Source organism: Pogona vitticeps, chromosome 2 (assembly GCF_051106095.1).
Source record: "Pogona vitticeps strain Pit_001003342236 chromosome 2, PviZW2.1, whole genome shotgun sequence".
Classification (NCBI taxonomy): Eukaryota; Metazoa; Chordata; class Lepidosauria; order Squamata; family Agamidae; genus Pogona; species Pogona vitticeps.
In genome coordinates, this window is record NC_135784.1 from 286,804,342 (window position 1) to 286,830,654 (window position 26,313).

General features: G+C 42.4%; 1 protein-coding gene and 1 long non-coding RNA gene across 2 annotated transcripts in view; one reads left to right on the forward strand and one right to left on the reverse strand.

Annotated features, from left to right (window-relative positions):
* Positions 1 to 510: 510 nt before the first annotated feature.
* Positions 511 to 6,372, reverse strand: LOC144586346 (uncharacterized). The gene is made up of 2 exons (XR_013541126.1): positions 3,246 to 6,372; positions 511 to 2,935 (listed from the first exon to the last, which is right to left on the reverse strand). It is a non-coding gene; the product is annotated as an uncharacterized LOC144586346 (long non-coding RNA).
* Positions 6,373 to 6,628: 256 nt separating this feature from the next.
* The window catches only part of LOC110073884 (chondroitin sulfate proteoglycan 4), a 38,828-nt gene continuing 19,143 nt past the window's right edge, over positions 6,629 to 26,313 (forward strand). The window contains exons 1-5 of the mRNA XM_072992767.2: positions 6,629 to 6,970; positions 17,718 to 17,881; positions 18,866 to 22,426; positions 24,351 to 24,821; positions 25,556 to 25,732. Coding sequence (XP_072848868.2) covers positions 6,895 to 6,970; positions 17,718 to 17,881; positions 18,866 to 22,426; positions 24,351 to 24,821; positions 25,556 to 25,732 — 4,449 coding nt within the window. The 5' untranslated portion in view covers positions 6,629 to 6,894. The remainder of the gene's footprint in view (positions 6,971 to 17,717; positions 17,882 to 18,865; positions 22,427 to 24,350; positions 24,822 to 25,555; positions 25,733 to 26,313) is intronic.

Here is a 26,313-nt window from a genome sequence, read left to right on the forward strand (position 1 = left end):
CAAATCTCCTGCCCCCTGCACACACAGATGCATGTGTGTTCCTCCCACGCATTCACAATCCCTCCCATGCATAAAAGGTTCCTTCCCACATATGCACAGCCCCCCCCCACACACACAGCCCCTCACACAAACACACAGATGCCCCCCCACCGCCCCTGCAAAGTAAACCAGTCCATGGAAGCAAAAAGGTTGGGGACCACTGCCTTAAACAACATTTCTATAATGCAAACCTTCCATCAAATATTTGTCATGACAATGAGCATAGCAACTCAGAGAATGAGTGGCTCTAGCAGAGCTTAATCCTTTTTAACCCAGTTTTTTTTTCTACTGATACTACAGATGACAGTAGCAGCAACTGTGTCTGCATCATGGCCGCCATTTTGAATCCTCCACAATGTCCATACCCAGCATTGTTCCAAAGAACTGTACAGTGGAAAAGCAAGGAGGGAGCTACCACATAAAAAAATGCTGAATAACACTTAGCAGGCTGGGAATGATTCTCCAGCATGGTTTATTATTTCTAGGAATGTAAGCAAGGGAGGGAAGATCAGAGGTTTTCTCAGAAAAAAGTCCTGAGAAATTTGGTCTCAGCATTCAACTCTTTCCCCAAATTCTTCTCGATTTTAAATTCTGTGGGTTGGCTGTGGGTTCACAGGAACTTTAATGTACATATTTGTGGCATCACTCTTTCCCCATAAGCTCCGTAGAGAGGTATGAAGGAGCAATGTTGTGCCCAGCTCTGGAGAAGAGGCAGAGCTATTGTTGCGCCACAAACTGTCTTTCAGTTTTCCAAAATCTTGGTTCTATTTGTATTGAGAGGGTGTTCTCAGTGTACTTTAGAGTTTCCTAAAGCCTGCTGGCTCTTTGCTTTTACCAAGCAAGGAATCACAATTATCAGAACTTACACTGCTTTCATGGATGCTGTCAAGTTCTGAAAAGTTAGTAGATAACAGAAAACCAATGAAGAACTTCTTTACACAACTTTTGTTCTTGCTTCTATTACACAATAAGACTCCCAATGTGGTGTAGTGGATAGAGTGATGGAACTCTAGCAAAAAGGGTTCAAATCCCCACTCAGCCATGGAAACTCACTGGGAGAGTGGAACAGGTGAAACCACTCCTTAAATAAAAGCCCTATTAGGGCTGCTATAAGTCAGTTCTGACTTGATGGCACAGAACACACACATAATACATAATGGGGGAGGAAGATATGGATTTTGGAGAGTGGAAGGATAATGTAGGTTTTTCAATTCTATCTCTTAACCTGAATTATACTCGTAGGAAAAATTCAATTTAGTTACCCTGTATTAACACTAGAAAACATGTTAATAAGATATTTACATCAATGATATCTTGTCATTCGGGCAAAACGTGTAGTGATAGAACAAGAGGTGCAAACATTTGTGTTTTTGAACTACACATTTGTATTTTTAGACTAAAGAATTCTGAGAGTTGCAACCCAAAGCCACAAGCCTACATAACTCTAGGGATAACACTGAAAAATTCCAATAAAGTTAGGCCGGTAACTATAACTTGTAGGATTCTGGTCATAATAAAGCAATGCAGTCCAACTAATATACTGTGTGGATGCATACTTTCAATTCTTTTCTTTTCTTTTAAAATAATAATGATGTACCTCTAGCTGTGTCTTTTTGTCTTCAGTCTTCTATTGCCCTCCAGTGGTCATACCACTATATATCATGCTCTGAACTTCTAACCAATATAAACATGTACGTACAGTATTTGTTATAAGAGGATATTTATGTGCAGCATTAAATGTCTCTGACATATCAGTGGTTCTATAAATAGAGACTGAAGAAAGGCAAGGATTATCGAAACATTGTCCCGCTCCTGTTGTCTGTGGAAACATCCCAAGTACAATTCCGCTTGGGGAAATTTGCAGGTATATATTCGGAGCTGAATTGTGCATTACAAATAAAACAGCCCATTATTAGAACCTGGAAATCTGCACGCTTCAGGCTGGCTTTTGTGGTGGAACAGTCATATCTGCACACGTAGCTCATTGTTACATCAGAAGGCCCATCACAAAACAAGTTGGCAAGAAAAGTGGGGAGAGGAAAATTACTATAATGCTTTACATTTTAACAGATGTATTATAGCATGAGTTTTCATGGACGAAAACTACTTCATTACAAAGCAACCTTATTTGCTTGCTGATTGATTGATCGATCCCCAAAACACTGGAGTCCTGTTTTTCCATCTTTAAAATATGTTCCAACTGTGTGAAATATTAACATAAAATTAGGCAATACTTTGTTTTCTTACCACTACCTCACAACACTATGTCCCAATGAAAAAAACAAGTATTTGGGAGCATGTTAAAAAGTGGTGACAAGCTGTACTGCAATGAAGTCCTAAACACAGGCTCTGATGCAGAAGAGTTATTCTATCTTTTAAAAAGTCCTCTCAACCTTGGATATCAATATCTATTCTGTCCTCCACAGATTTTGCAAATGAAATATTGCACAAAGTACCATGAGAAGTTGAGCTGACAAAATGTGCTACCTCAGACAACAAACTGGACCCAGCATTCCTTCCATACACATGGAAGGGCTACTTTCTGTTTGCTGAAGGGACTCGAGGCTTCTGCTGGAAGATATAATGAAATATTTTTTGGAAATAATTCACTTCCTCCTGCAACCCCTTTCCCCCAGCTACCTTCCACATTAGTTTCTTCTCAAATATAAGGACACAAAAACTCCAGACACAGCTTTTTGTTTCCTTTCTCTTCTCTGCTATTTGTAAGACCTCGTTGGACAGCCACTTTGCTTTCTTGTATTTCCTTTTCTTTGGGATGGTTTTTGTTGCTGCCTCCTGCTTCATTTTGAACTCCTTTGACTGCTTCGTTTTGAACTCCAAGGCCAAACTTACCTGTTGTTCCTTTCTCGACTCCCTACTTTAGCATTCCAGTCCCCTACAATGAGAAGAACATATGATTTCCCTTACACAATAATAAATCTGCACTTGGATTCAGGCCAATATGACGTTTGTCATGTTTTGTGAAAAAGAAAGCAAAGGTATGGCTACCAATGTATCACATGAATGCAATTAAAATACATTTTAAGTTTTTTACAGCTTATTTTTTAAAAAAAAAAATACACAAAAGGCACACTCCAGTGGTTACAGGCTTCTGTATCATGGATTGCTCACTCAGCTATTTTTCAAGTTGTCGATTTATGTCAAGAACTCTGCAATTAGTGAACTTTGAAAGAAAAGTATGTTACCTTGGTGTGCCTCCTTAGTTCTTAAGCAGCTGCAGTTGCTCTTGACCTTTGCCCATGTTGCCGAGAGCTACAGTCCAAAACATCTGGGGGAGTAGTTTGTGGAAAGCAATCTTTTTGAAAAGTTTCAGAGGAATTTTATGCTTAAGACAAGTATGACAAGTGGAGGCCCAGCGCTATTCCCAGCTCCTAACAAAGGACTTGTAAAAAGTCTCCAATGGCTTTTAAAAGATTAAACTTGTTTTACTGTTTTATTGAGGGGGGAAAACCCTACTCTGTTTCACCTGTGATTTATTTTTATTATCTAATTTGTGGAAACATTAACTCTCTGCTTTTTTAACCGTTGTTTTGCCATAGCTTCGTGGTTTATATCAGAATTAGCTATACAGTACGCCTGTGCAATGGGTAGAGAAGGACAGCAGAAATGGGATTTTCATTCACACACACCCCCATCCTTTGTCCATCTAATGAGCCTATTGAGACCAGAGGGAAATGAAAGCAACATGGAGGATATACCAGGGGGCTCCTACCAACTCTCCTCAGACTGAAGAAGCTACTTGGATGAGTAGCAAAACATTTCAACCTAGTAAGAAAGAAGTCCAGTTGCCATGACTCAACTTCCAGATTAGAGTTAGCTCTGCATGGTTGATCTCTGCTTTTGTTGTTTGTTTTTTCAACAATTAATGTGTAACAAGGTAGCTGTATTAGTCTTTTTCAGCATGCTTTAACAGCCCCCCTCCAGAGGAGGGGGAAAAAAAACCCAAAGGCAAAAAGGTATTGAAGCACCTTTGATAGTAGCAGATTTATTTCAACATAGCTTTTCATGGATCAAAATCCACTTTTTCCGATGCATTGAGATGAATGAATGAATTTATTACGGTCGGGTGACCAGCTCATAAAATATATGGCTAAAATACTGTATACAAAATGCAATTTAAAAAGTGTTTTTATTATTGTACAACGCTGCAGTCAGCTGTTATAGCTCAGGGGCTTGGAGCACCCAGTTCCAATCCTCAGTATTTACTCTTTGCTGATCTGTTTTTCAATACATATTCAGCAAATGTACTAGAGCAATCCAACTCAGAAAGATTTCTTGGACTACAGGTGTAGGAAGGAATCACCTCCCTGATGGAAGTATTATCTCCATCAAAACAATATTGGAATCTGGCTAAATTTTAAAAGAAGAATATGAGACTTTTCCTAAAACTTCACTCAAAGTAAGGCTGAAAGCAAAGCTGAGACAGATGTAAAAACTGCAGCTGTGACAGAACGGATTTTCAGCATTCATTATAATCTGCTAATTAAAATATCTAAATTAAATGCAGCACAGGCCCTCGTGTTTCCAAGGTGATTTTCAATACTCAGCAAAAGCAAACTGCCTGCTCCCATCTTAGAAATGCAGTCTGTATTGAAGGTGAAGCTTAGTGGCAGAGCACATGCTCTGCATGCATAGAGCTCTACATCTCCATTTGGAAAATAGACTGCACTGAACTGGAAATGGCTTTTTTAGTCCTTTTGAGGGCAGCAGCTTCACAATTTGAAAGTAAAACTGAGGGCTTGAAAATCCTTCTATTGGAGGATAATTAATGTCTTTTATTTCTTAAGGTAGCTTCACTTCTAACAGCAAAGCTGCCGTTTCCTCTACGTAGTTTGGCCCTGAGAGCCTACAGAGCTGCTCCCAGTCAAGATAAACATTGTGGTAGCTGACCCCTCTTTGTGACTGATAGGGCAGAAGGCACAGCAAGCGGTGGATGGAGCAAGAGGCAAATGTAAGTATTCACACAGAGACACGGAGGCATGCTCTCACACACTTTTAGAGGCAAGCAAGCATCCACACATATTCGAACAGGCAGAGTGAAGCCTTTGTCCTTCCACAAGGAAGCAGGCAGGTGTGGAACGGATGGGACAGGCTTGGCCTGAGGTGGAACATCACTTGCTGGCTAAACAGATACACAATTCAAGTTGGCCTAAGGGACCTTCTAGTTTCAACATGCCAGCTTTTCCTAATCCAGCACTGACCTGATAAATTGCACTTTAATTCCCATCATTCTTCTCACTAGTGCAACACTTATGGAAGGCACCAGGTTGAAGACAGTTGCCAGATATATTTAGGGCTGTGAGCTTCTTAGTAATGGGAATAGATTGCCTCATAAGGTTGTGGGCTTTCCTTCACCAGAAGCTTTTACATGGGACCATCTATCAGGAGCAAGGCCGGTCACAACATTCATCAGAGTGAAGCAACCAAGTGAAGCAACAGATGATATGGGGCAGTAATAGGAGGCTTCAGGGCTGTTTCTCCAGAGCCCCCCCCCCATATGTCTTCATGGGTGTCCACAGGAGTACAAAAGAGGCTTTGTTCCCTGAATCCCAAATTCCTCCTGATGTCCAGGAAATTGGTGAAAACAGTTATATGAAGCTAACTTCAATAACTGATGCCCCAGATGATGTTCATTAATTTAAAAAATTAAATTTTTTGGTCTTGTTCATTTTCTTTTCGTACAAATTTTCAGTCTATACCTGTGAATCACCATATTGTTGAATGCACTGTCATGTGTGGGGGGAGTTCCCGTGGGGCTTTAAATTTTAATCCGTAAACTGCACTGATTACTGTTCACACTAAAGAGGCAGTACTTAAATCAAATAAATCTATTATTTTAGTGTAGTATGCAGACAGACACACTGTATTGTATTGGCATGACCTATGCATGTCAATTATGCTGACATACAAATATGCAGCTTTGCCTATCCTTCATAGGCTGTACCTGATCTAATCGACTGCCTCCCCATCCATGGCCTCTCCAGTCACCCTATATATGTGAAGTGGAAAGAGGGCACCATCATCAATCTTGTTCTTTACCTCAGGCTGCAAAGTATCCTGGGCCAACTCCAGGTGCAGCACCGGTCCTGCTAGATCAGTGGTTCTTAACCTTGGATAACCCAGATGTTCTTGGACTGCAAGTCCCAGAAGCACCAACTAGCATAGCTGGTGGCGAAGGTTTCTGGGAATTGCAGTCCAAGAACACCTAGCTTATCTAAGGTTAAGAACCACTGTGCTAGATGATCACTATAATCCTACTAACATTAAATTTTGTTGACTTCTGGGCTGAATAATAAAGTTATGTTATGTGCTGTCAAGTCGCTTCCTGTGACCCTACCAACGAGCAGTCTCCAAAGTGTCCTGCCCTTAATAGTCCTGCTCGGTTCCCATAGACCTAAGACTGTGGTTCCTTTAGAGAGTCAGTCTGTCTTATACTTGGCCTTCCTCTTTTCCTGCTGCCTTCCACCTTTCCTAGAATTATTGTCCTTCCCTGAGAGTCCTGCCTTCTCCTGAGGTGCCCAAAGTCGGACAGGCTCAGCTTCAACATTAACATGACTAAAGGATGGCGCGTTGCTTTCCGGCTCAACCGTCGTCCCGGTCCTTCTGCAAAGGCCTGGACGAGGGCGACCGGTCGGCGTCTCCCCCAAAGCCCGCGCGGCCTCCTTTCTTTCCCCCTTCCTCTCCCAACCGTGTGTAACCTGACCCGAGCACCCAGCCCGCCCGGCTGCCCGCCCGCAGCTGTCGGCGGGCGGAGCTCCTGCCAGCCCCCGTGCGCGGGGAGCGACCCGTTCCTCCCGGGGGTCGCCCGCCGCCTGCTCTCCTTTCCGGGGCGGCATGGCCCCGGGCTGGTGGGGTGCCGGAAGCGCCCTCTGGCTCCTGCTCTGGGCCCTGAACGGAGAGACGCTCGCAGGTAGGACTTCAGACGAACCACACACGCGCGCCCCGTCGGGGAGGAGGGGGAAAAGGCGGCCCCGGTTGCTGGCGCAGCGCTTGGAAAGGGAGGGGAGGGAAGGGAAGGGAAGGGGGCGACGGGTTGTCGGTCATGCAGTTGTGGGCTCGCTCGGCTCCTCCCTTGCCTCTCAGTCCGTTGCCCCTTTTACCGTGCAAGGGTTTTTTTTGGAAAAGAATTGGCCCCGATCCTGCTTGCAGCCGGCCAGAATGCAAGCAACGCACGAGTGGCGTCGCTTGCCTTCTGCATGTTCGGTCCAGGCCAAGCAGTTAGCCTGGCGCTCGACTTGAGACGTAAAAGTGGGTGAGAAAAGGAAAAGAACAGATTGAGGTGGGAGAGAGTGGCCCAGAACCCGTTGCTTAGTGTACATTGCATTAGAGGAGCCCCATTGAGTCAGGGAGGATTTGCTGAGGCAACTCTTCTGAGTTCCATTGATTCAAATGGCCCTACTCTTAACGTAGACTCACTGTGCTAAAGTCAGTTGCAGTTAGAGGAGCCCCATCTGAATCAATGGAATTTAGGAAGGAGGTGATTCACCAACTCCTCACTGACTCAGTGAGCCTACATAGTGCATTAATTAATTAATTAATTAAATTAATTTTAAGTTACTTTTAAAGTTACTTTTTGGACTGTAAATCCCAGAATATAATTTAGATTCTCATTATACAGGTCTGGTTGGAGTAGTGTAGAAGTTCAAGAAAAAGAATAACTTGCCCACTCTCTGAGAATTACCGTACTGTGATCACTAACCGGACTGAGCAGGGAGTTGGGCACAGTGGCCTTATAGGCCCCTTCCAACTTCATTAATCTGTTATTCAGCGACATCTATTTGGAGCTAACTACTCTTGTCTGAACTGGTTTGTGGAGTGAGCTGTTTATGGTGCAGTTCTCCATTCTAGGAAAAGAATGTGCAATATCATATTTCTGAATAACGAGATTCTAAATTAAATCATGTAAGCCCTTACAGATGGCACTCAATATGATTTGCCTATCGAAGGCAAAAGATTGATTGCCACTTTGAAGCTGAACTGTAGGACATCAATTAGTTTTTAATGTTGTAGAGAGTTTTTTTTTTTTTAAAAAAATGTCATTTAAAGAGTTTGAAAATAAACCAAAACTGTTAAAAACACTGGTAGTTTTTGCACTTCACTATAATGGGATGTGGACTGAACCTCAGGAAGTTTCTTAAAGGTATATGCCTCCAGCAGGCTAAAGTTATTTTTAGCATCTCCTTTTCATCCGTCTTCCTCTAAACCCCTTCCTCAAGCAAATCCCCAATAGTTTTAGAGCTTTATTTGCAAAGCTCTAAAAATTGCTTTCTGGACTTCAGCTGTGAAAGCTGCTGATAGGAGAACAGGCTCTATTAAACTGGGCAGTGTATTGTTTCTTATTTAGTGAATTAATATCTTCACAGCTCTTTCAACAAAGGTTCAGGTAATTTTGTAATTTAAAGGGGGCTTCAGGGGACCACAGAGGTAGGTACCATGGGGATCCCTGATAGGGAACATGTGTTGCAATTATGGTGGTCGATATACCATTTATTCATTTATTTATTTAATATTAATATTTTTAGTCTACCTTTCTTCTTAAAAAGGACCCAAGGTTGCTTACACCAAGTTTCCCAAGTAAGGTAGAATTGTAAAGCAGAGCTTGTTCTTGGTTTATGGTTCCCCACCTTATTTTGGAGCAACAAACTAGGATTTGGATGTGGGATTAACACTAAACCATTATTTGGTTTGTTTAACTGCTCCTGCTATTGGGAGAGTTTAACTGAAAGTAACCGGGGAGTAGGATACCAGCTTGCCAATTTCCCAGCTACTGAACAGCTTTTCCCATATTCTTAAGAGGTTGAACTGAAAGCCAGTATAGTGTAGTGGTTAATGGGCTGCGACGCCAGAGACTCACTGAATTGCATGACTGAGTGATAATTTGATAATTCAAATTATCACTTGGTCATGAAATTCAGTGAGTAACCTTGGACCAGTCATAGTCTCCCAATCTGACAGGGTTTTCATAAATTCAGAGAGGGTGGAAAAAAGCCAAACACAACTTTGAGCTCGTTGGAGAAAAGGCAGGATTTCTATCTACCAAATTAGTTATTATTGTAATTGTGCCTCTTCTAAGACATATTTACAGTCAGTAAGAAATTTGAGCTGAGGTGGAGGAATTTCTTAAGATCCAGGTACCACTTTTATCCTCTCTGGGTCTTTGGTGGACTGCATCATGGTACACTATTTGTAATTCTCCTGTATTTTATGCTTTAAAACTGCATTTTGCTGCCTTTTATTGTTGTTCCAGGATCTATTTTTTAATGTTTTTATTAATTTTTCAATAAGGGTAAGGGTTTGGATATAGGTACAAGGGGCTAAAGAAGAGATGAATAAGGATGAGGAAAGGGTAACATTCCAGAGAGTGAAAGAGTATTCTTACATCCACTTAATTATATTAAAAAGGGAAATCACAGAAGTTAACAATCTAAAAATTTTCCAGACTATCTACTACTACTCTTTCCATTCCTTTGGACCTTCTCATACTTATTTTATCTATACTTTCCAGTCTATATTTCAGATCCAGTTATAAACCAGTTCCCATTTTTTGAGTTCTTTTTCAGATGATCTTTCATTTAATGCTTCTGTCAGTATATCCACCTCCGCCACTTCCAGTATCTTTTCTATCAGTTTCTCCAGAAACAGTACCTCTTCTTTCTTTCAATATTTTCCATATAGTATCCTTGCTGCCGTAATTACATGTATTATCAAATATCTCATTTCTTTATCTACAATTAATTTCAGTCCTAATATTCAATAAAAACAATTGTTGTTCCAGGATCTTTCAATTGCTTTAGTTTCTAAGTGACAATTTTGTTCCTAGTTTTATACTCTAGAGTCTATTGTTTTATTACATATGACATTCAGAACTGTTAAAAATGACACTAATGCACAACAAGTTCATTAATTAAAAATAGACACATAGACTTTCCCCAGCAGTTGGAACCTTGTGTAATCAGGGTTCTACTTCCTAGGAAACCCTATTTACATAGAGTTCATACAGTTGTTTATTTCCCCCTGCCAGTGGTGCAGACGTTCTCCTAGAATCTCCTAGGACCTAGATGAACTTGTGGTACCCAAGGGGCAGGGCCAGTAGCAGGACTGTATTGCTTCTTAGATTTTCATTATGTCTGAAAGGTCTTGAAAGTGTTAGGGTATATGACTGTGCAACCCAGCATGTATAAGTAGGTATACGTGTATAGAGATGGGCATGAACCACCTGTTTGGTATTTGGCTTGGTTCATTTCCTGCCACATCAGGTGTTTGGTGGTTCAGTGACCCACCTTGCTGAACCAACAGTGTTTCTGTGTGAATTATATAGACAGTTTTCTCTTATTGAAAGTTTGTTTCTTATTTTTTTTCCCTAGCAAGATGGATGGCCCCTTTCCCCCAGATGATTAGAAATAGTGTATGAGCAGCATCCAACTCAGTTTGTGTCTGGTGGAAAGCACTTGAGAGAGGGAGGGAGAGCGAGCAAGCACTATTTAAAAAACTTGGAGAGCTAAAGCAAACATTCTGTAAATGCTTAACGTGGAAGGGGGGGAGGGGGTGTCTGCATTAGAAGTGTTGCACATCACTGATGTCTGTGTGCACATGCGTGTTTATGTCTTTACTCCTCAGTGTGATTAGAGGTTAACTTACTCCCCCTACACCAAAACTGGAATGCAGAGAAGGAAATATCCTTTTGGTTCCAATAAACATGAAACTTAGGATCTCACTATGGACTTTCCTCCCTCCCACCATTAGTATTGCCAGTGTGGCAGTAACCCTAGTGACATATCAGTATTTTGGGTGTACGATTTTAAAACACATAAGATAGTCTTGAAAATTCCAAACAAACCCTATCTAGGTTGGCATTAACTGCACTAGGAAGGCAGCAGCTAGCTTCAGAAACAGGTGCCCCATCAGCCAATTCTGGCAGATACATGTACAGTGGTGCCTTGCTTAATGGGTGCCCCGTTTAACAACAAATCCGCATACCGATGCGGGTTTTGCGATCGCAAAAGCGATCGCATTGCGATGTTGCCTATGGGGAAAAATCGCTTTGCGATTTTTCCCCATAGGCCCCATATTCCCCCAGCTGACCGGCGGGGGCATCGGAAGGACCGCCGGGGAGAGCTCCCCCACGGTCCTTCTCAAGCTCCCGCCGGTCAGCTGGGGGAAAAGGCAGGTGGGAGCTTGAGAAAGACCACGGGGGAGCCCTCTTCCTCCGAGGAGGCGGCGGCGGCCAGTCATCCGAAGGCCGGCGGCGAGCGGCGCTTTGGCTGGCTCGCTCCTCCCAGGCCGTGCAGGGGGAAGAGAGAAGAGAAAGAGCCCCAGGCCGGGCACCTGGCTCCGCCTCCCCCTTCACCTCCTCCTCTTCTTCTTCAAGCCGGCACCCTGCCAGCTTGTGGCTTGTTCCTTCCCGGGGCCGTGCAGGGGGAAGAGGCTTCCCTCTTCCCCCTGCACGGCCCCGGGAAGGAACAAGTCACAAGCCGGCTGGGTGCCTGGCTCCGCCTCCCCCTTCACCTCCTCCTCTTCTTCTTCAGGCCGGCACCCGGCCGGCTTGTGGCTTGTTCCTTCCCGGGCGTGCAGGGGGAAGAGGGAAGAGAAAGAGCCCCGGCGCGGCCGGGCGCCTGGCTCCGCCTCCCCCTTCACCTCTTCCGCCTCTTCTTCAAGCCGGCACCCGGCCGGCTTGTTCCTCCCAGGGCGGCGGCGGCAGGGGAAGGGGAAGGGCTGGGCGCCTGACTCCCCATCTCCCGCTTCACCTCCTCCTCTTCCTCCTTTTCCGGGGGGGGGGAATGCCAGCTGATTGGCGGTTCCAAAATGGCGCCCCCTGTTTTCTGGACGGATTCCTCGCTTACCGAGGCAGGGAAAATGGCCGCCCCTATGGAGGATCCTCGCTGAACGGTGAGTTTTTGCCCCATAGGAGCGAATTAAACAGGGTTTAATTTGTTCCTGTGGGGGTTTTCTTTCCGTTTAGCGATGTTTTCGTATAGCGACGTTAATCCTGGAACGGATTAATGTCGCTATGCGGGGCACCACTGTAGTATTATGTGAACATTATGAGCTGCTTGTTGTTTAGTCATTAAATCATGTCTGACTCTTTGTGACCCCATGGACCAGAGCATGCCTGGCCCTCTTGTCTTCCACTGCCTCCCGGAGTTTGGTCAAATACATGTTGGTAGCTTCGATGACACTGTCCAACCATCTCGTCCTCTGTCGTCCCCTTCTTCTCTTGCCTTCACACTTTACCAACATCAGGGTCTTTTCCAGTGAGTCTTCTCTTCTCATGAGATGGCCAAAGTATTGGAGCCTCAGCTTCAGGATCTGTCCTTCCAGTAAGCACTCAGGGTTGATTTCCGTCAGAATGGATAGGTTTGTTCTCTTTGCAGTCCAGGGGACTCTCAGGAGTCTCCTCCAGCACCACAATTCAAAAGCATCAATTCTTTGGTGGTCAGCCTTCTTTATGGTCCAGCTCTCACTTCTATACATGGCTAGTGGAAAAACCATAGCTTTGACTATGTAGACCTTTCTCAGCAAGGTGATGACTCTGCTTTTTAAGATGCTCTCTAGGTTTGTCATCACTTTCCTCCCAAGAAGCAGGTGTCTTTTAATTTCTGCTGTTACCATCTGTCACTGCCTTCTTTTCCCCTTTTATTTGCCAGGAGGCGATGGGACCATTGGCCATGATCTTAGGTTTTTTGATGTTGAGCTTTAGGCCATTTTTTGCACTCTCCTCTTTCACCCTCATTAAGAGGTTCTTTAATTCCTCCTCACTTTCTGCCATCAGAGCAATATCATCTGCATATCGGAGGTTGTTGATATTTCTTCCAGCAATCTTAATTCCGGTTTGGGATTCCTCCAGTCCTGCCTTTCGCATGATGTATTCTGCATATAAGTTAAATATGCAGGGGGATAATATACAGCCTTGTCATACTCCTTTCCCAGTTTTGAACCAATCAGTTGTTCCATATCCAGTTCTAACTGTTACTTCCTGTCTCACGTATAGATTTCTCATGAGAGATATAAGGTGGTGAGGCACTTCCATTTCTTTAAGGACTTGCCATAGTTTGTTGTGGTCCACACAGTCAAAGGCTTTTGTGTAGTCAATGAAGCAGAAGTAGATGTTTTTCTGGAACTCTCTGGCTTTCTCTATACTCCAGCGCGTGTTAGCAATTTGGTCTCTAGTTCCTCTGCCCCTTTGAAATCCAGCTTGTACTTCTGGGAGTTCTTGGTCCACATACTGCTGAAGCCTACCTTATAGGATTTTGAGCATAATCTTTAGCATTTGAAATGAGTACAGTGAGTGAGCTTAGTACCAAGCATATCTTTGTACACTGGTGCATCGCTTAATGATTACCTTGTTAAACGACAAATCTGCTTTACGATGGTTTTTTGCGATCGCTATTGCCATCGTAAAATGATGTTCTTATGGGGAAAATTCGCTTCACAACGATCGTTCCCTGCTTCGAGAGCTGATTCTTCGCATTACCATGATCTAAAAAACAGCTGATCGTCGAGTTTCAAAATGGCCACCCGCTGTGCAAAATGCCTCCCCACTGTGTTATGGACGGATTCCTTGCTTTACAGGCACCAGAAAATGGCCGCCCTATGGAGGAGCTTCGCTGCACTATGAGGTATTTCGCCCATTGGAACACATTGAATGGTTTTCAATGCATTTTAATGGGTTTTTTAATTTCACTTGACGATGATTTCGCTTAACAGTGATTTTAACGGAACGCATTATTGTCAAGCGAGGCACCACTGTACCTGCTTCAGGAGTTTTCAGCATTCTTACAGTCCTGCTTCAGTGAACACAGTATGGCTTGTGGCCAAGGATCTCTAAATTTTTAAATAAAGCCTTGCAACAAGTATGTCTTTTAAGTGTCTCAGATCATTCCCATTACTGTCACTGCTTTCCTTGAAATATATACAGTATATCACAGAAGTGAGTACATCCCCTCACATTTCATAAATATTTTAGTATATATTTTCATGTGACAACACTGAAGAAATGATACTTGGCTACAAAGTAAAGCAGTGAGTATACAGCTTAACAGTGTAAATGTGCTGTCCCCTCAGAATAACGCAACACACAGCCTTTCATGTCTAAACAGCTGGCAACAAAAGTGAGTACACTCCTAGGTGACAATGTTCAAATTGGGCACAAAGTGTCAATATTTTGTGTGGCCACTGTTATTTTCCAGCACTGCCTTAACCCTCTTGGGCATAGAGCTCACCAGAGCTTCACAGGTTGCCACTGGAGTCCTCTTCCCACTCCTCCGCAATTACATCACAGGGCGTGTGGATGTTAGAGACCTTGCGCACCTCCACCTTCCATTTCAGGAGGCCCCACAGATGCTCAATAGGGTTTAGGTCTGGAGACGTGCTTGGCTAGTCCATCACCTTTACCCTCAGCTTCTTTAGCAAGGCAGTGGTTGTTTTGGAGGTGTGTTTGGGATCGTTATCATGTTGGAATACTGCCCTGCGGCCCGTTCTCCGAAGGGAGGGGATTATGCTCTGCTTCATTGTGTCACAGTACATGTTGGCATTCATGGTTCCCTCAATGAACTGTAGCTCCCCAGTGCCGGCAGCACTCATGCAACCCCAGATCATGACACTCCCACCATCATGCTTGACTGTAGGCACGACACACTTGTCTTTATATTCCTCACCTGGTTGCCACCACACATGCTTGATACCATCTGAACCAAATAGGTTTATCTTGGTCTCATCGGACCATAGGACATGATTCCAGAAGTCCATGTCCTTAGTCTGCTTGTCTGCTGCAAACCGTATGTGGGCTTTCTTGTGCATCATCTTTAGAAGAGGCTTCCTTCTGGGACGACAGCCCTGGTGACCAATTTGATGCAATGTGCGGCATATGGTCTGAGCACTGACAGGGTGACCCCCACCCCACCCCTTCAACCTCTCCAGCAATGCTGGCAGCACTCATATGTCTATTTCGCAAAGCCAACCTCTGGATATGACGCTGAGCACGGGCACTCAACTTCTTTGGCTGACCATGGCGAGGCCTCTTCTGAGTGGAAACTGTCCTGTTAAACCGGTGTATGGTCTTGGCCACTGTGCTGCAGCTCAGTTTCAGGGTTTGGGGAATCTTCTTATAGCCTAGGCCATCTTAATGTAGAGCAACAATTTGTTTTTTCAGATCCTGAGATAGTTCATTACCATGAGGTGCCATTTGGAACTTCCAGTGACCAGTCTGAGAGAGTGAGAGCGATAACACCTGCTCCCCCTTCACACTTGTGACACTAACGGTCTCATGACACCAGGGAGGGAAAATGGCTTGTTGTTGTTTAGTCATTAAGTCGTGTCTGACTCTTCGTGACCCCATGGACCAGAGCATGCCAGACCCTCCTGTCTTCCACTGCCTCCCGGAGTTGGGTCAAGTTCATGTTGGTAGCTTCAGTGACACTGTCCAACCATCTCATCCTCTGTCGTCCCCTTCTCCTCTTGCCTTTACACTTTCCCAACATCAGGGTCTTTTCCAGGGAGTCTTCTCATGATATGGCCAAAGTATTGGAGCCTCAGCTTCAGGATTTGTCCTTCCAGGAGGGAAAATGGCTACTTGAGCCCAATTTGGTCATTGTCACTTAGAGGTGTACTTACTTTTGTTGCCAGCAGTTTAGACATTAATAACTATGTGTTGCATTATTTTGAGGGGACAGCACATTTACAAAATTATACAGGCTGTATACTCACTGCTTTACATTGTATCCAAGTGTCATTTCTTCAGTGTTATCACATGAAATGATATACTAAAATATTTATGAAATGTGAGGGGGTGTACTCACTTCTGTGATATACTGTATCTCATGCCTTCTCCTTCATCCTCCACAGAGGTTTACAGCAGCAGTCCCCAAACTTTTTGGGGCCGCGAACCAGCTGGGGGGATTAAGCGTGACACACCCACCGCAGGCACAACACACCCACTGTGTGAGCATGATGCACCCCCACATGTGTGTGCAGGGGGGTGGAGATCCATATCTGCAGCCTAGTTCCGGCAAGCCCACGGACCAGCGCCAGGCTGTAGACCGGGAGTTACTGACGCCTGGTTTTGAGGATCTAATTGTGTCCACATTAAAACAAGAGACAAGAACGACTCAGGCGCTTCACAACTAAGCTGGTGGAATGCACGAATGGGAACTTACTTAGCATGATAAGAAAAAGGACCCTAACTCAGCCTTCTTCTTAACATGCTCAGTCTTTGTGTTGGTAGTTTGTTTTTAATGTACTGGAGCATTTGTCTGCGTTTTGATGTGGAATAGTCTAGGAAAAACTACCAGATCCTCCTTAAAATGTTCATTTTAAATAAACGTATCTAGCTTACCGCAGTTTGTGCCTAGGAAATTGAGCACCTAGAAGTACAGGAAGCTGCTTTATATTGAGTCAGACCATTGGTTCTTCCAGCTCAATATAGTTTCTTACACCTGACAGCAGCTCTACAGTTTGGCAGACAGTTTCCTTTCCTAATTTGTCTGGAGATGCTGTGTATTGAATCTGGGACATATTTCATGCAGAGTTTTTGCTCTGCTAGTGAGCTACGCCACTCACTCCCAACCCCTGTATCATCTCTTGAGCCTATTGTCTTGATCAGAGCCCTTCAAGCTCAGACATGCAGGCTTGTTTGGGTGATCACAGACAAAATTGCTTGTAAGACACACAAAAAGCATTCCGTTTTTAGTACACTCATAAAATGAGTTTTGCCAAATGCTATCTTTGTGCTAATGTTTGGACAACTCAGTGAGTTAGGTATTTGGCTGCAGAGTCAGAGATTGGGATTTCAGTTCCACACTGTACATCCCAAAAGAGCCAGCCTGGGTGGCCCTGGGTAAGCTGCACAGCCCCAGGAATCCCTTAGAAGAAAGGAATGGTAAGCCACTTCTGAGTACGTACTGTCAACCTAGAAAACCCTAAAAGGGGCCATTTTAAGTCAGAATTGACCTGACAGTATACAATTATTGTTATTTTCTATAATTATATCAGAAACTGGATATTTTATGTATATCTAGATTTGTTACTCATATTTCTAACAAAAGACTTCCAAGATGATCGGCAACATAAAGCAAGAATATTTCAATTAAATAAAAACACTTCAGAGTTACAAAGAATCTTCCATATGTATATATTTAAAATAGAATTTAAACAACAAAGAAGAACAATCAGAACAACAAACCATGATGAAAAAAATATATCAAAGCTTTCCTGTAAAAAGGCAAAATGAAATAACATGTTTCAAACAGTTGTTTATGGCATCTTAGTAACTGAAGGCCATGCTAGGTATCTAGGTTAAAGAATTTCTAGGTGTGGGTGATAGAACTAAAAAGCTCCTACCTTTTGACTCCACTATTTATGTCTCTGATGATGGTGGGATATGAAACAAATCACCATGGCAGACATGTCATGCAGCAGAAGGCAGTCCTTTGAATGCCATGGTCCGTAATCTGTTAGAACGTTTAAAATATTGACCAGCACTTTGAATGCACTGATTATATTTTAAATCTCATAATAAATCTTGCTGAAGCCATAAAATTATATACTGGGAGGGAAATGAATTAAGCACATACTTATTGTTAGATGTACTATGAACACATGACAATAGGAAATCATTGTCCTTTGCAGGTGTACAATAACTTACTGTGTTCATTGCTTTCTAGTGTCATTTTTTGGAGAAAGCTATGTGCAATTAAATGTTCCTGCATCATCTTCTACAACCACACTGAAATTCTGCTTTCTAACAAGTAGACCAGATGGATTACTTTTTCTTGCTGCAGGAAGAGAAGCTTATTTTTTGGTGGAGTTGCATTCTGGGAATATACATGTAAGGTTACCAATTATACAAATTAACACATTCTCCTTATACCTAATAAGGCAATTAGTATATTATCTGAGTACTACTGCATCAAAAAGTATTACTTTTTAAAAATTATATGAAATAAGAATACTGAAATTTGTGTTTTACTTATGCTAGTACCTGTGGTAGGTATGTCAAGAATAAAGTACTATGTAATCAAATAGCATTGTAATCATAAACGTATATATGTAAATAATAAAGCATTGATGAAATTACACTTATTCTCAAACTTAGATTTTGAGAATAAGAGGTGCATCCTACACATATTATTTTAAGCTGTAGTTTTTGCCCCGGTGACTTAGTCTAAAACTCCAACAACTGCAACTTGACCCTTGCTTTATTATTTCTGTATTACTATTTTTATTGGTTGTTGTGAAATAGTTATATCTTTACTTTTCTAAAGTATCGAAGGAATTAACATTTTTCTTAAATTACTTATTCGTTTTTGATAGCTTTTCTTTGATTTTGAAGGAAACATTGTTTCTCAGCATCTCTGAAGTAAGGTCCTGTAGTTTAGCATAACTGTGATAGTTGGTAACCAGATCCAGAAACTATGGTTTAATCTCAGTTAGTCTGAAATATGCACATTTAGAATAATCTAGCTTCCATGCTCCTGTATAGGAAACTGGTTTATTGAGGTCTAAGAGAGAAAGCTTTACACTTCCTCTCATCTGCAAGGGAGGAGAACAGCTTTGAGACACACAAGGCCAACACTTCCTTGCTTTCGTTACACTAAACTTACACTAGAACTAGGCACATATTTCAGAACTAGGCACATACGTCATTCACATTCATCTTAAAAATTCTGTGGCATCTTTTATTTTAGCTTTCTCCTGTTCTCAGATTCATTGATGGGAGAAAATATTTTGTGCATGTTCTATATTTAATTGCCTTGCTGTTGCTTTATTTCTTGGCTCACTTAGATGATTCAAACTGTATCTCTTGTTGCAGGTGAGAATCAATCTTGGAACAGGCGAGCATGTCCTCCATTCCCAGTTGGTCTCACACATAAATGATTTAACTTGGCATCTTGTAGAAATCCATCATGAACAAGATAATATTACTCTGCTGATAGACAAAAACTATCAAGCAAGTACAAAACTGCCAGATGTTTCGTCTCAACTAAACATGGAACATGGACTTTTTGTTGGTGGAACTGGCAACCTTGAGGCTCCTTACATTGATGATGCATGGATAAATTTCCGAGGATGCATCCGTGATGTGCTGTTTAATGACCATGACCTTTTAACATCCCTGAGACCTTCTTCAAAACTTAAAAATATTCACGAAGTGTCACTGAGCTGCAGTGATGAATTTTTTGCAGGTGAAGAGGAAGCCATTAGTTTCTTTAGCTCCAAGTCCTACGTTTCTTTTCCCCTGTGGAATATTCAGGCCGGGGCAGTCTTGGATTACACTGTGCAGACCACAGCTCAAAGAGGCTTGCTGGTCTACAGTTCTGGTGTGGGTGGAGATTTTGTTGCAATGGAACTTGAACACAGTCTTATTAAAGCTCACATTGGAAAGGGTAAGAGGAGGTTTCATCTTTCCTCTCTCAGCCCTGTCAACAATAACCAGTGGCACTCTATCAGACTGAAGTTTTCTGCAAACCAAATTGAGCTCACAGTAGGAAAAGAAACAGTTAAAACATCACTGCTGCCACAGAGTCTCTTTCCTGTTCTTGACAGAGCCCTTTATATAGGTGGAGTAAATGATGCCCTCCGGGCAGAAGTGCTGAAACTAGGGTTAGCCTCAGTTTCTGGGAAGAATGCTCACGGAGGATCATTCAAAGGCTGCATGAAAGATTTGAAGATTGACCTAGAAAGGAATTCTGTGAAGAATGCTCTTGTGAGTAAGGATATTTCAGTCGGGTGCAAAACTGACGGTACAAACCCTACCCTAGGACCTGAAAAGCAATCTGTGGGATTAAAAAGTCCCAGTTCTCCTCTTGGGGGTGGAGTCCCCAACCTCTACAGGAAAGAGAGCCGAGAGCACTTTGTAATCCTAAACAATCTGATCGTTCCAGAAGGTGGGCAAGCGACTCTTGAATCCAAGCACATCAAAGTCAATGTGGAATTCAAGAAACTAGGGATTCGTCAGTCACAAATTGTGTTTACAATTAGAAGCCAGCCTTCCCATGGCCGTCTGAGGTTGGAGGTTGAGCCAGAACAGGGAGAGTCCACCTTTACAATGCTAGATCTGTGGCAAGGTAGAGTCTTGTACATTCACGATGGTTCTGAGGAAAGCTATGATTATTTCACTTTCTCTGTTTCTACAAGCAGTAAAAAAGAAATGCCTCCCTATCTACAGGGGAAGAAAGAATACATGTTTACCATTACGGTAAGGCCAGTAAATGATGCTCCAGAAATCACACTCCCAAATGGAAACTTGTTTCTTCTCTTAGAGCACTCCAAGAGATGCGTGGGCATTGATTCAATCAGTATTTCGGACAGTGATACCAGTGCTGCACATCTCAATATTACAGTTCTTGGTAATTTGAATGCAGATGCAGGGTATATAGAAAATTCTAAGACTCCTGGAAAAGCTGTTACTGTCTTTTCTTATGAGGACTTACAAGAGGGTCACGTTTTCTTCGTCCACACTGGAGTTAAGAATTCCAGGATTGTTCTGAGAGCTACTGATGGGGAGAAAGTCAGCAACACAGTTGTGCTGCGTGTGGTGGCTGTACCTTTGGAATATAAAGTGGTCAACAACACAGGACTTAATGTGCTTCAAGGTAGTACGGCCTTGATCACACTCAGTCACTTGGCTACCGAAACAAATGCTGCTCAGCAAGAGCTGGAGGTGCGTTACGAGATCACAGAGCCACCCCACTATGGAGAAATCCAGAGATGCCATCTGGATGGAGAATGGAAAAAAACAAACTCCTTTTCTCAGCGGTCCATTCAACGTGACCATATCAGATATGCTTCTACTTTCAAAGAGATACAGCTGGATAATATCCTTGAATATTTTAAATTTAAAGTTCTCATTGGCAGTAAGCTAAGCAATGAGCTTCTGTTTCCTATCACAGTGAAGTGGTTGAGATATAAATTCCTAAAGCTTGTGTCATTAGTAATTGATAAATCAAGACGTGAGTACCTTAACTCTAGTAATCTTCTTGTTGCGATAACATATGTAGATGTACCAGAAAACGAATTGTATTATAAACTTCAGTCCTTGCCCCAGAGAGGAAACATTCTGCTTAATAATGCCACTCTGCAAGTAAATTCAATCTTCAGTCAGCAGGACATTTCTGATAACAAAGTAGAATATCAGTTGACCAGTAGGCCCCATGGGGAAACACAGGATTCATTTCAGTTCTTAATTTCTTCAAAATATGTGGTGTCAGAGAGTTATGATTTCAAAATCCACATCAAAACAGACCCACGAAGCATTCTTTTAACAAACAATGGCCTCACTGTTACTGAGGGTGAAGGAAAACTGATAACAGAATTGGAATTATTTGCACAAACTGTTGATAGTAAAGTCTTCCGGTATCAAGTTACAAAGAGTCCTCGCCATGGAAAGTTATCACTTATTAATTTTTCTGATTCCCCAGCAAGTAACAATAATCTTACTAGTTTCTCAAATCAGGATATAATAGATAAACGTCTGATGTATATACATGACGACTCTGAGACACAATTTGATGAAATTGATTTCACAGTCACTGCCATGAAATCTCGAGAAAGGATGAGGTCTGACGTGGAAACAGAATCCCCTTTAACAGCAGAGATCAAGTTTAACGTTTCTGTCCTGCTGAAGAATGATGAGAAACCAGTACGTGTGGTAGATAAGGTGTTTCACGTTGTTAGGAATGGAAGGAGACTGTTGACCATAAATGATCTTTGTTATCATGATCCTGATACCGATTTTGATGATATGCAGTTGTTGTATACCAGGCGTGGCATCCCAAATGGAGATTTAGTTCTTGTCAACGAAACTTCTTACAGACTGTATCAGTTCAACCAAGCTGACATGGCAGAGAAGCGAGTCCTGTTCATACACCGTGGAGCAGACTACGGCCGGTTTGTGCTGTTCATAACTGATGGGAAACACTATTCTTCGTCACTACTAGAAGTAAGTGCTTCAGACCCTTACATCCGCCTAGCAAACAATACAGGGTTATTGATCCAGAAAGGAAGAGAGGGGATAATCACCACAGCTAATCTGAGTGCTACCACAAACCAAGACATTAGAAGCGATCATGAAATTACATTTGAGATGTTTTTGTCTCCAAAGCATGGACAAGTCTTTGTAAATAATTTAGCGCTGGGCACTTTCACTCAGCGTGATCTCAAAATGGGTCACGTGACTTACAGGCACAGTGACAGTAACAATTTGGTTGATGCATTTAACTTTACAGTTTCCGCAAAAGGTGTCCAGTTGAATGCCGGAATGAATGTTCGTGTATATTTGGAAAGTGATCAGCATCCGCCAGCGATTGTACATAATAGGAACATACTAGTTGAAGAAGGAAAGCCAGTTAAAATCAATAAAGAAAAACTGCTGGTAAGCTGGAATTGTCTAATATGTTTTAACTATACTGTATATTTTGGCTCTGTTTTCCTTTCTTTAATGTGTGCACCCTCCCAGACTGGCATAACATATTCTCCCCGTCAAGCCAAGATCTGGTGCCGGGAGATGTCTCGATAGTTCTACACTCACCACCATCGTCTTTTTTCCCAAATGCTGATTTATCATCCCTGTTGAGAGGGCAAACACAATGGCATGTGGTTATAATAGTGTTTATGGCTGCAGCTGCCCACCCCACTCCCTTTTTTACACCAGCTTTGGTGTGTGTGTGTGTGTGAGAGAGAGAGAGAGAGAGAGACAGAGAGAGAGAGAGAGAGAGAGAGAGAGAGAGAGACTGGATTTTAAAGCATCAGACGAATCTCAGGGAAAACTTCAGGCAAATCTCTTCTGGATCTCAGAAATATCCCATTTCTCTCTTAGGATGTGTATTTATTAATGTGACTAATCAGAAATCCTTTGATAATACAGTAGGACCCTGCCCATCCACAGGATCAGTATCCGCTGATTCACTTATCTGCTGCCTGAAAATACTAAATAAAAGACCCCAGAAATAAGTATTTCTGAGTGTGTTTACTAGAACTGGCCACTAGAGGGAGCAAGAGACCATGCAGTGTATAGTGTTTGATTCTATAGATGGGCAAGAAGTATGTTGTGCCCTTTCATCATAAGTCGTCTTCCTTTCCCTCTCCCCTCTGCTGGCTCACCCACTGACCCGCTGGCATGTGCTGTTCCATCCCGCCCCATTATGCTGGCCACTCAAAAGCAGTGCTGCCGGAATACCTGCCACACCTTCTCGTCTGAGCGGCCAGCTGCTGGAGGAGGCGGAGAAGGTAAGACCGGGCTCCTGCCTGGACTGAAAGATTGTGAAATGGGGAGGGATGAAGCAGTGCATACCAGCAGGTCAGTGGGTGAGCTGGCAGAGCGGAGGGGGAAGGGAATGCACAGCAGCTGTGCTGCCACACAGACAATTTATGGTAAAGAGAATGAAGTACTCCGTGCTCATCTCCATTCAATACTTCAGCAGTTTTCAGCATCTGCGAGGGGAGCTTGGAACCGGTCCGCCATTGATATTGTGGTCCTACTGTATTGATTAATATTTTGATACTGCAGAGGATGAAGTATTCCAAAGTGGATGGACGATGTTAAGTTTGTCGTCTTGGCAGAAGCCATGCGATATAAGGCTTTTAAGATTGCAAATCAAGAACCTATCAAATCAAATCCAAGAATTTGATCTTGATATTATAAGCTGGAAGGGCCTGCCATCTTCTTTTCAAATTGACACTAATCATGCTATAGCTTCTGAGCATATTCAGTTCTCCTTCGGCTGTTATAAATACCTTTCTGTGCTTAGGATTTTTGTTCTCCTGAGTATGCCGATACTTACATCACATGTTTTAGTATTCTTTGTGTGTGTGTGTGTTCCGTTCTTGCTTTGGTTAAATTTACCACTTTAATTAACTATATAATATCTTTATTGATATGCCGGACTATGAAGTTGGGCCATTTTTGAAGCTGTCAAGCAACAAGCTACATAGTCTTGAGAGTTTTTAGAAATTAGTTTTTAGAAATGAGAGTGAATGATAGCATCAGCTAGATGACATAAAGTCTGGGTAAAGATACAGTATATGCTCAATATATTCATATTCTCTAACAGTTCAAATTGTGCACACCTGCAGTTTAGCAACAATAGTTCCCGAAATTATGATAACTATTATCTCTATAATGGCAGGAATGTCTGTTTTGCTGCCTCTCTCCCAGCAAGTCCTCCTAAAAAGGAAACTGGGACTCATTCAGTCAGTGGTAGTATAGGTGAACAAGTAAAGCCTGAATTGAAAAAGAGTAAAGTGGAGCAATGCTATTTATCATGTGTCTTTAATGAATTTTACATTTGTTTCTTCAGGTTGTGCATGATAACAGTTTGCCATCAGAGATAGAGTTCAAATTAAGGTCGCCTCCAATACATGGCTACCTTCGGAAGTTTGCCTCAGAGGAAAGCTACCTTGAAAGAAAAGAAAATCCTGTTTTGTCTTTTACTCAGCAAGATATCAATGATGGTAATATCCAATATGTACAGACCACTTCCAGCCAGCTCCAAGACCAGTTTTCCGTGGATGTAACCAATGGTATCCAGACAGTCAGAGGAATACAAATTGTAATAAACATCATCCCAAAGTTGATCCCACTGGAAGTACAGAACTTCACAGTTGCTGAAGGTGGTTCAATTGCTCTGGAGGAAGATTTTCTAAAAATTCGTAATAGCTATTTTGCGGGTCTCAATTGTGAATTCAGTTTAGTTGAGCCACCTAAACATGGACGTATTTCAACCTCTCACTTTCTTGGAGTAGCACTTACTAAATTTACCAGGAAACAGGTGAGATTCTTTAGGCATAATTTCGATTTCATCTTATTTTGGTTTAAAAGTGGAATGTTGATTATTCTTTGGACATTGGATAATGTAAAGTAATCAGGGGTCTACTGAATATACAGTGGTGCCCCGCAAGACGGTTAATTCGTTCAGCGAAAATCGCTGTCTTGTGAAAACATCATCTTGTGGAATGCGGTTCCCCATTGGAATACATTGCAATCTGTTTAATGTGTTCCAATGGGGAAAAATAGTTGTCGTTTTGCGAAAATCGCCCATAGAGAAACCATTTTGTAAAAATCGCTGTCTTGCGAAAAATGGTCCCGAAAACACCCATTTTGCGAGTTGCAGACTCAGCTGTCAAAATCATTATCTTGCGAAAATCGGTCCCGAAAAAAAAACAGTCTTGCGAAGCACGGTCCGAAACATTGTCCAATGAAAATCGCCCATAGGAAACACAGTTTTGCGAAGCACTATAGTGATCACAAAAACCCATCGTCTAGCGAATTAACCATTTTGAGAGGTAATCGTCTAGCGAGGCACCACTGTAATATGTTGGTAATTATGAGAATACAGCTATTTTTTTAAAAGAAATAATACTTCCTTTTTTAATATAATAAAGTAAATGAAACAGAACAAGAGTGACAAGATGAGGTTGATGATAGCTATTGAAGAATTAGTCACAGTGATCTTTACTCTTTGTATCACAACAGTTCTCATTTTGGCTATTTTTTCCTTTTGAGCTGGAACAAGGATTAATCTTCTATATTCATGATGATAGTGAACAGTTGCTTGACAATTTCACCATCCTGGCAAACAGCACAGAACTGTGGAAACAGAGTTTGCCTCAAACAATATTTGTGACTATTACACCAGTAAACGATGAAGCTCCTATTATAAAGAGGAACAAAATTCTCCGGGTAAGTCCTGTACATTTTCATACCCTGAATTTTGTGATTGTCTCTTTGTTGTAAAAAGACCAAGATCTGCAACTAGAATTTCGGAGGTATCATCAGTTCTTCAGGTTTATCTTACATATGTGAAAGTTGTATGTCATTCTACATACATTGTGCAAAGAAAATTTTTCTACATTTATCTTCTGGAGCTCAAATCAGTGTTGCTAATGCTAGAAAATACCTTTCAATAGACTACAGTCAACCCTCGATTTACAAACTTAATCCGTTCCGGAAGTCAGTTCGTAAATCGGAAAGTTCATAAATTGAGCCAGCATTTCCCATAGGAATGCATTGGAAACCAATTAATCCGTTCCGGCCGAAGTCCTCCCATGATGCTGGGGAAGCAAGGCTTTACACCCGATGTTGCTGTGGCTGCTGAGTCCCCTTCGTGCCGGGCCAGGGACTGAGCTCAGCCCGGTGCGAAGTGGACTCAGCATTGGGTGAAAGGAGGGAGAAGCAAGCCGGGCCGCCGGGGAAAATTTGGCTCCCTCCTTTCATCCAGTGCTGCCGGGGCTGCCTCCTTTTTGGCTTCGGAGGTTTCAAAG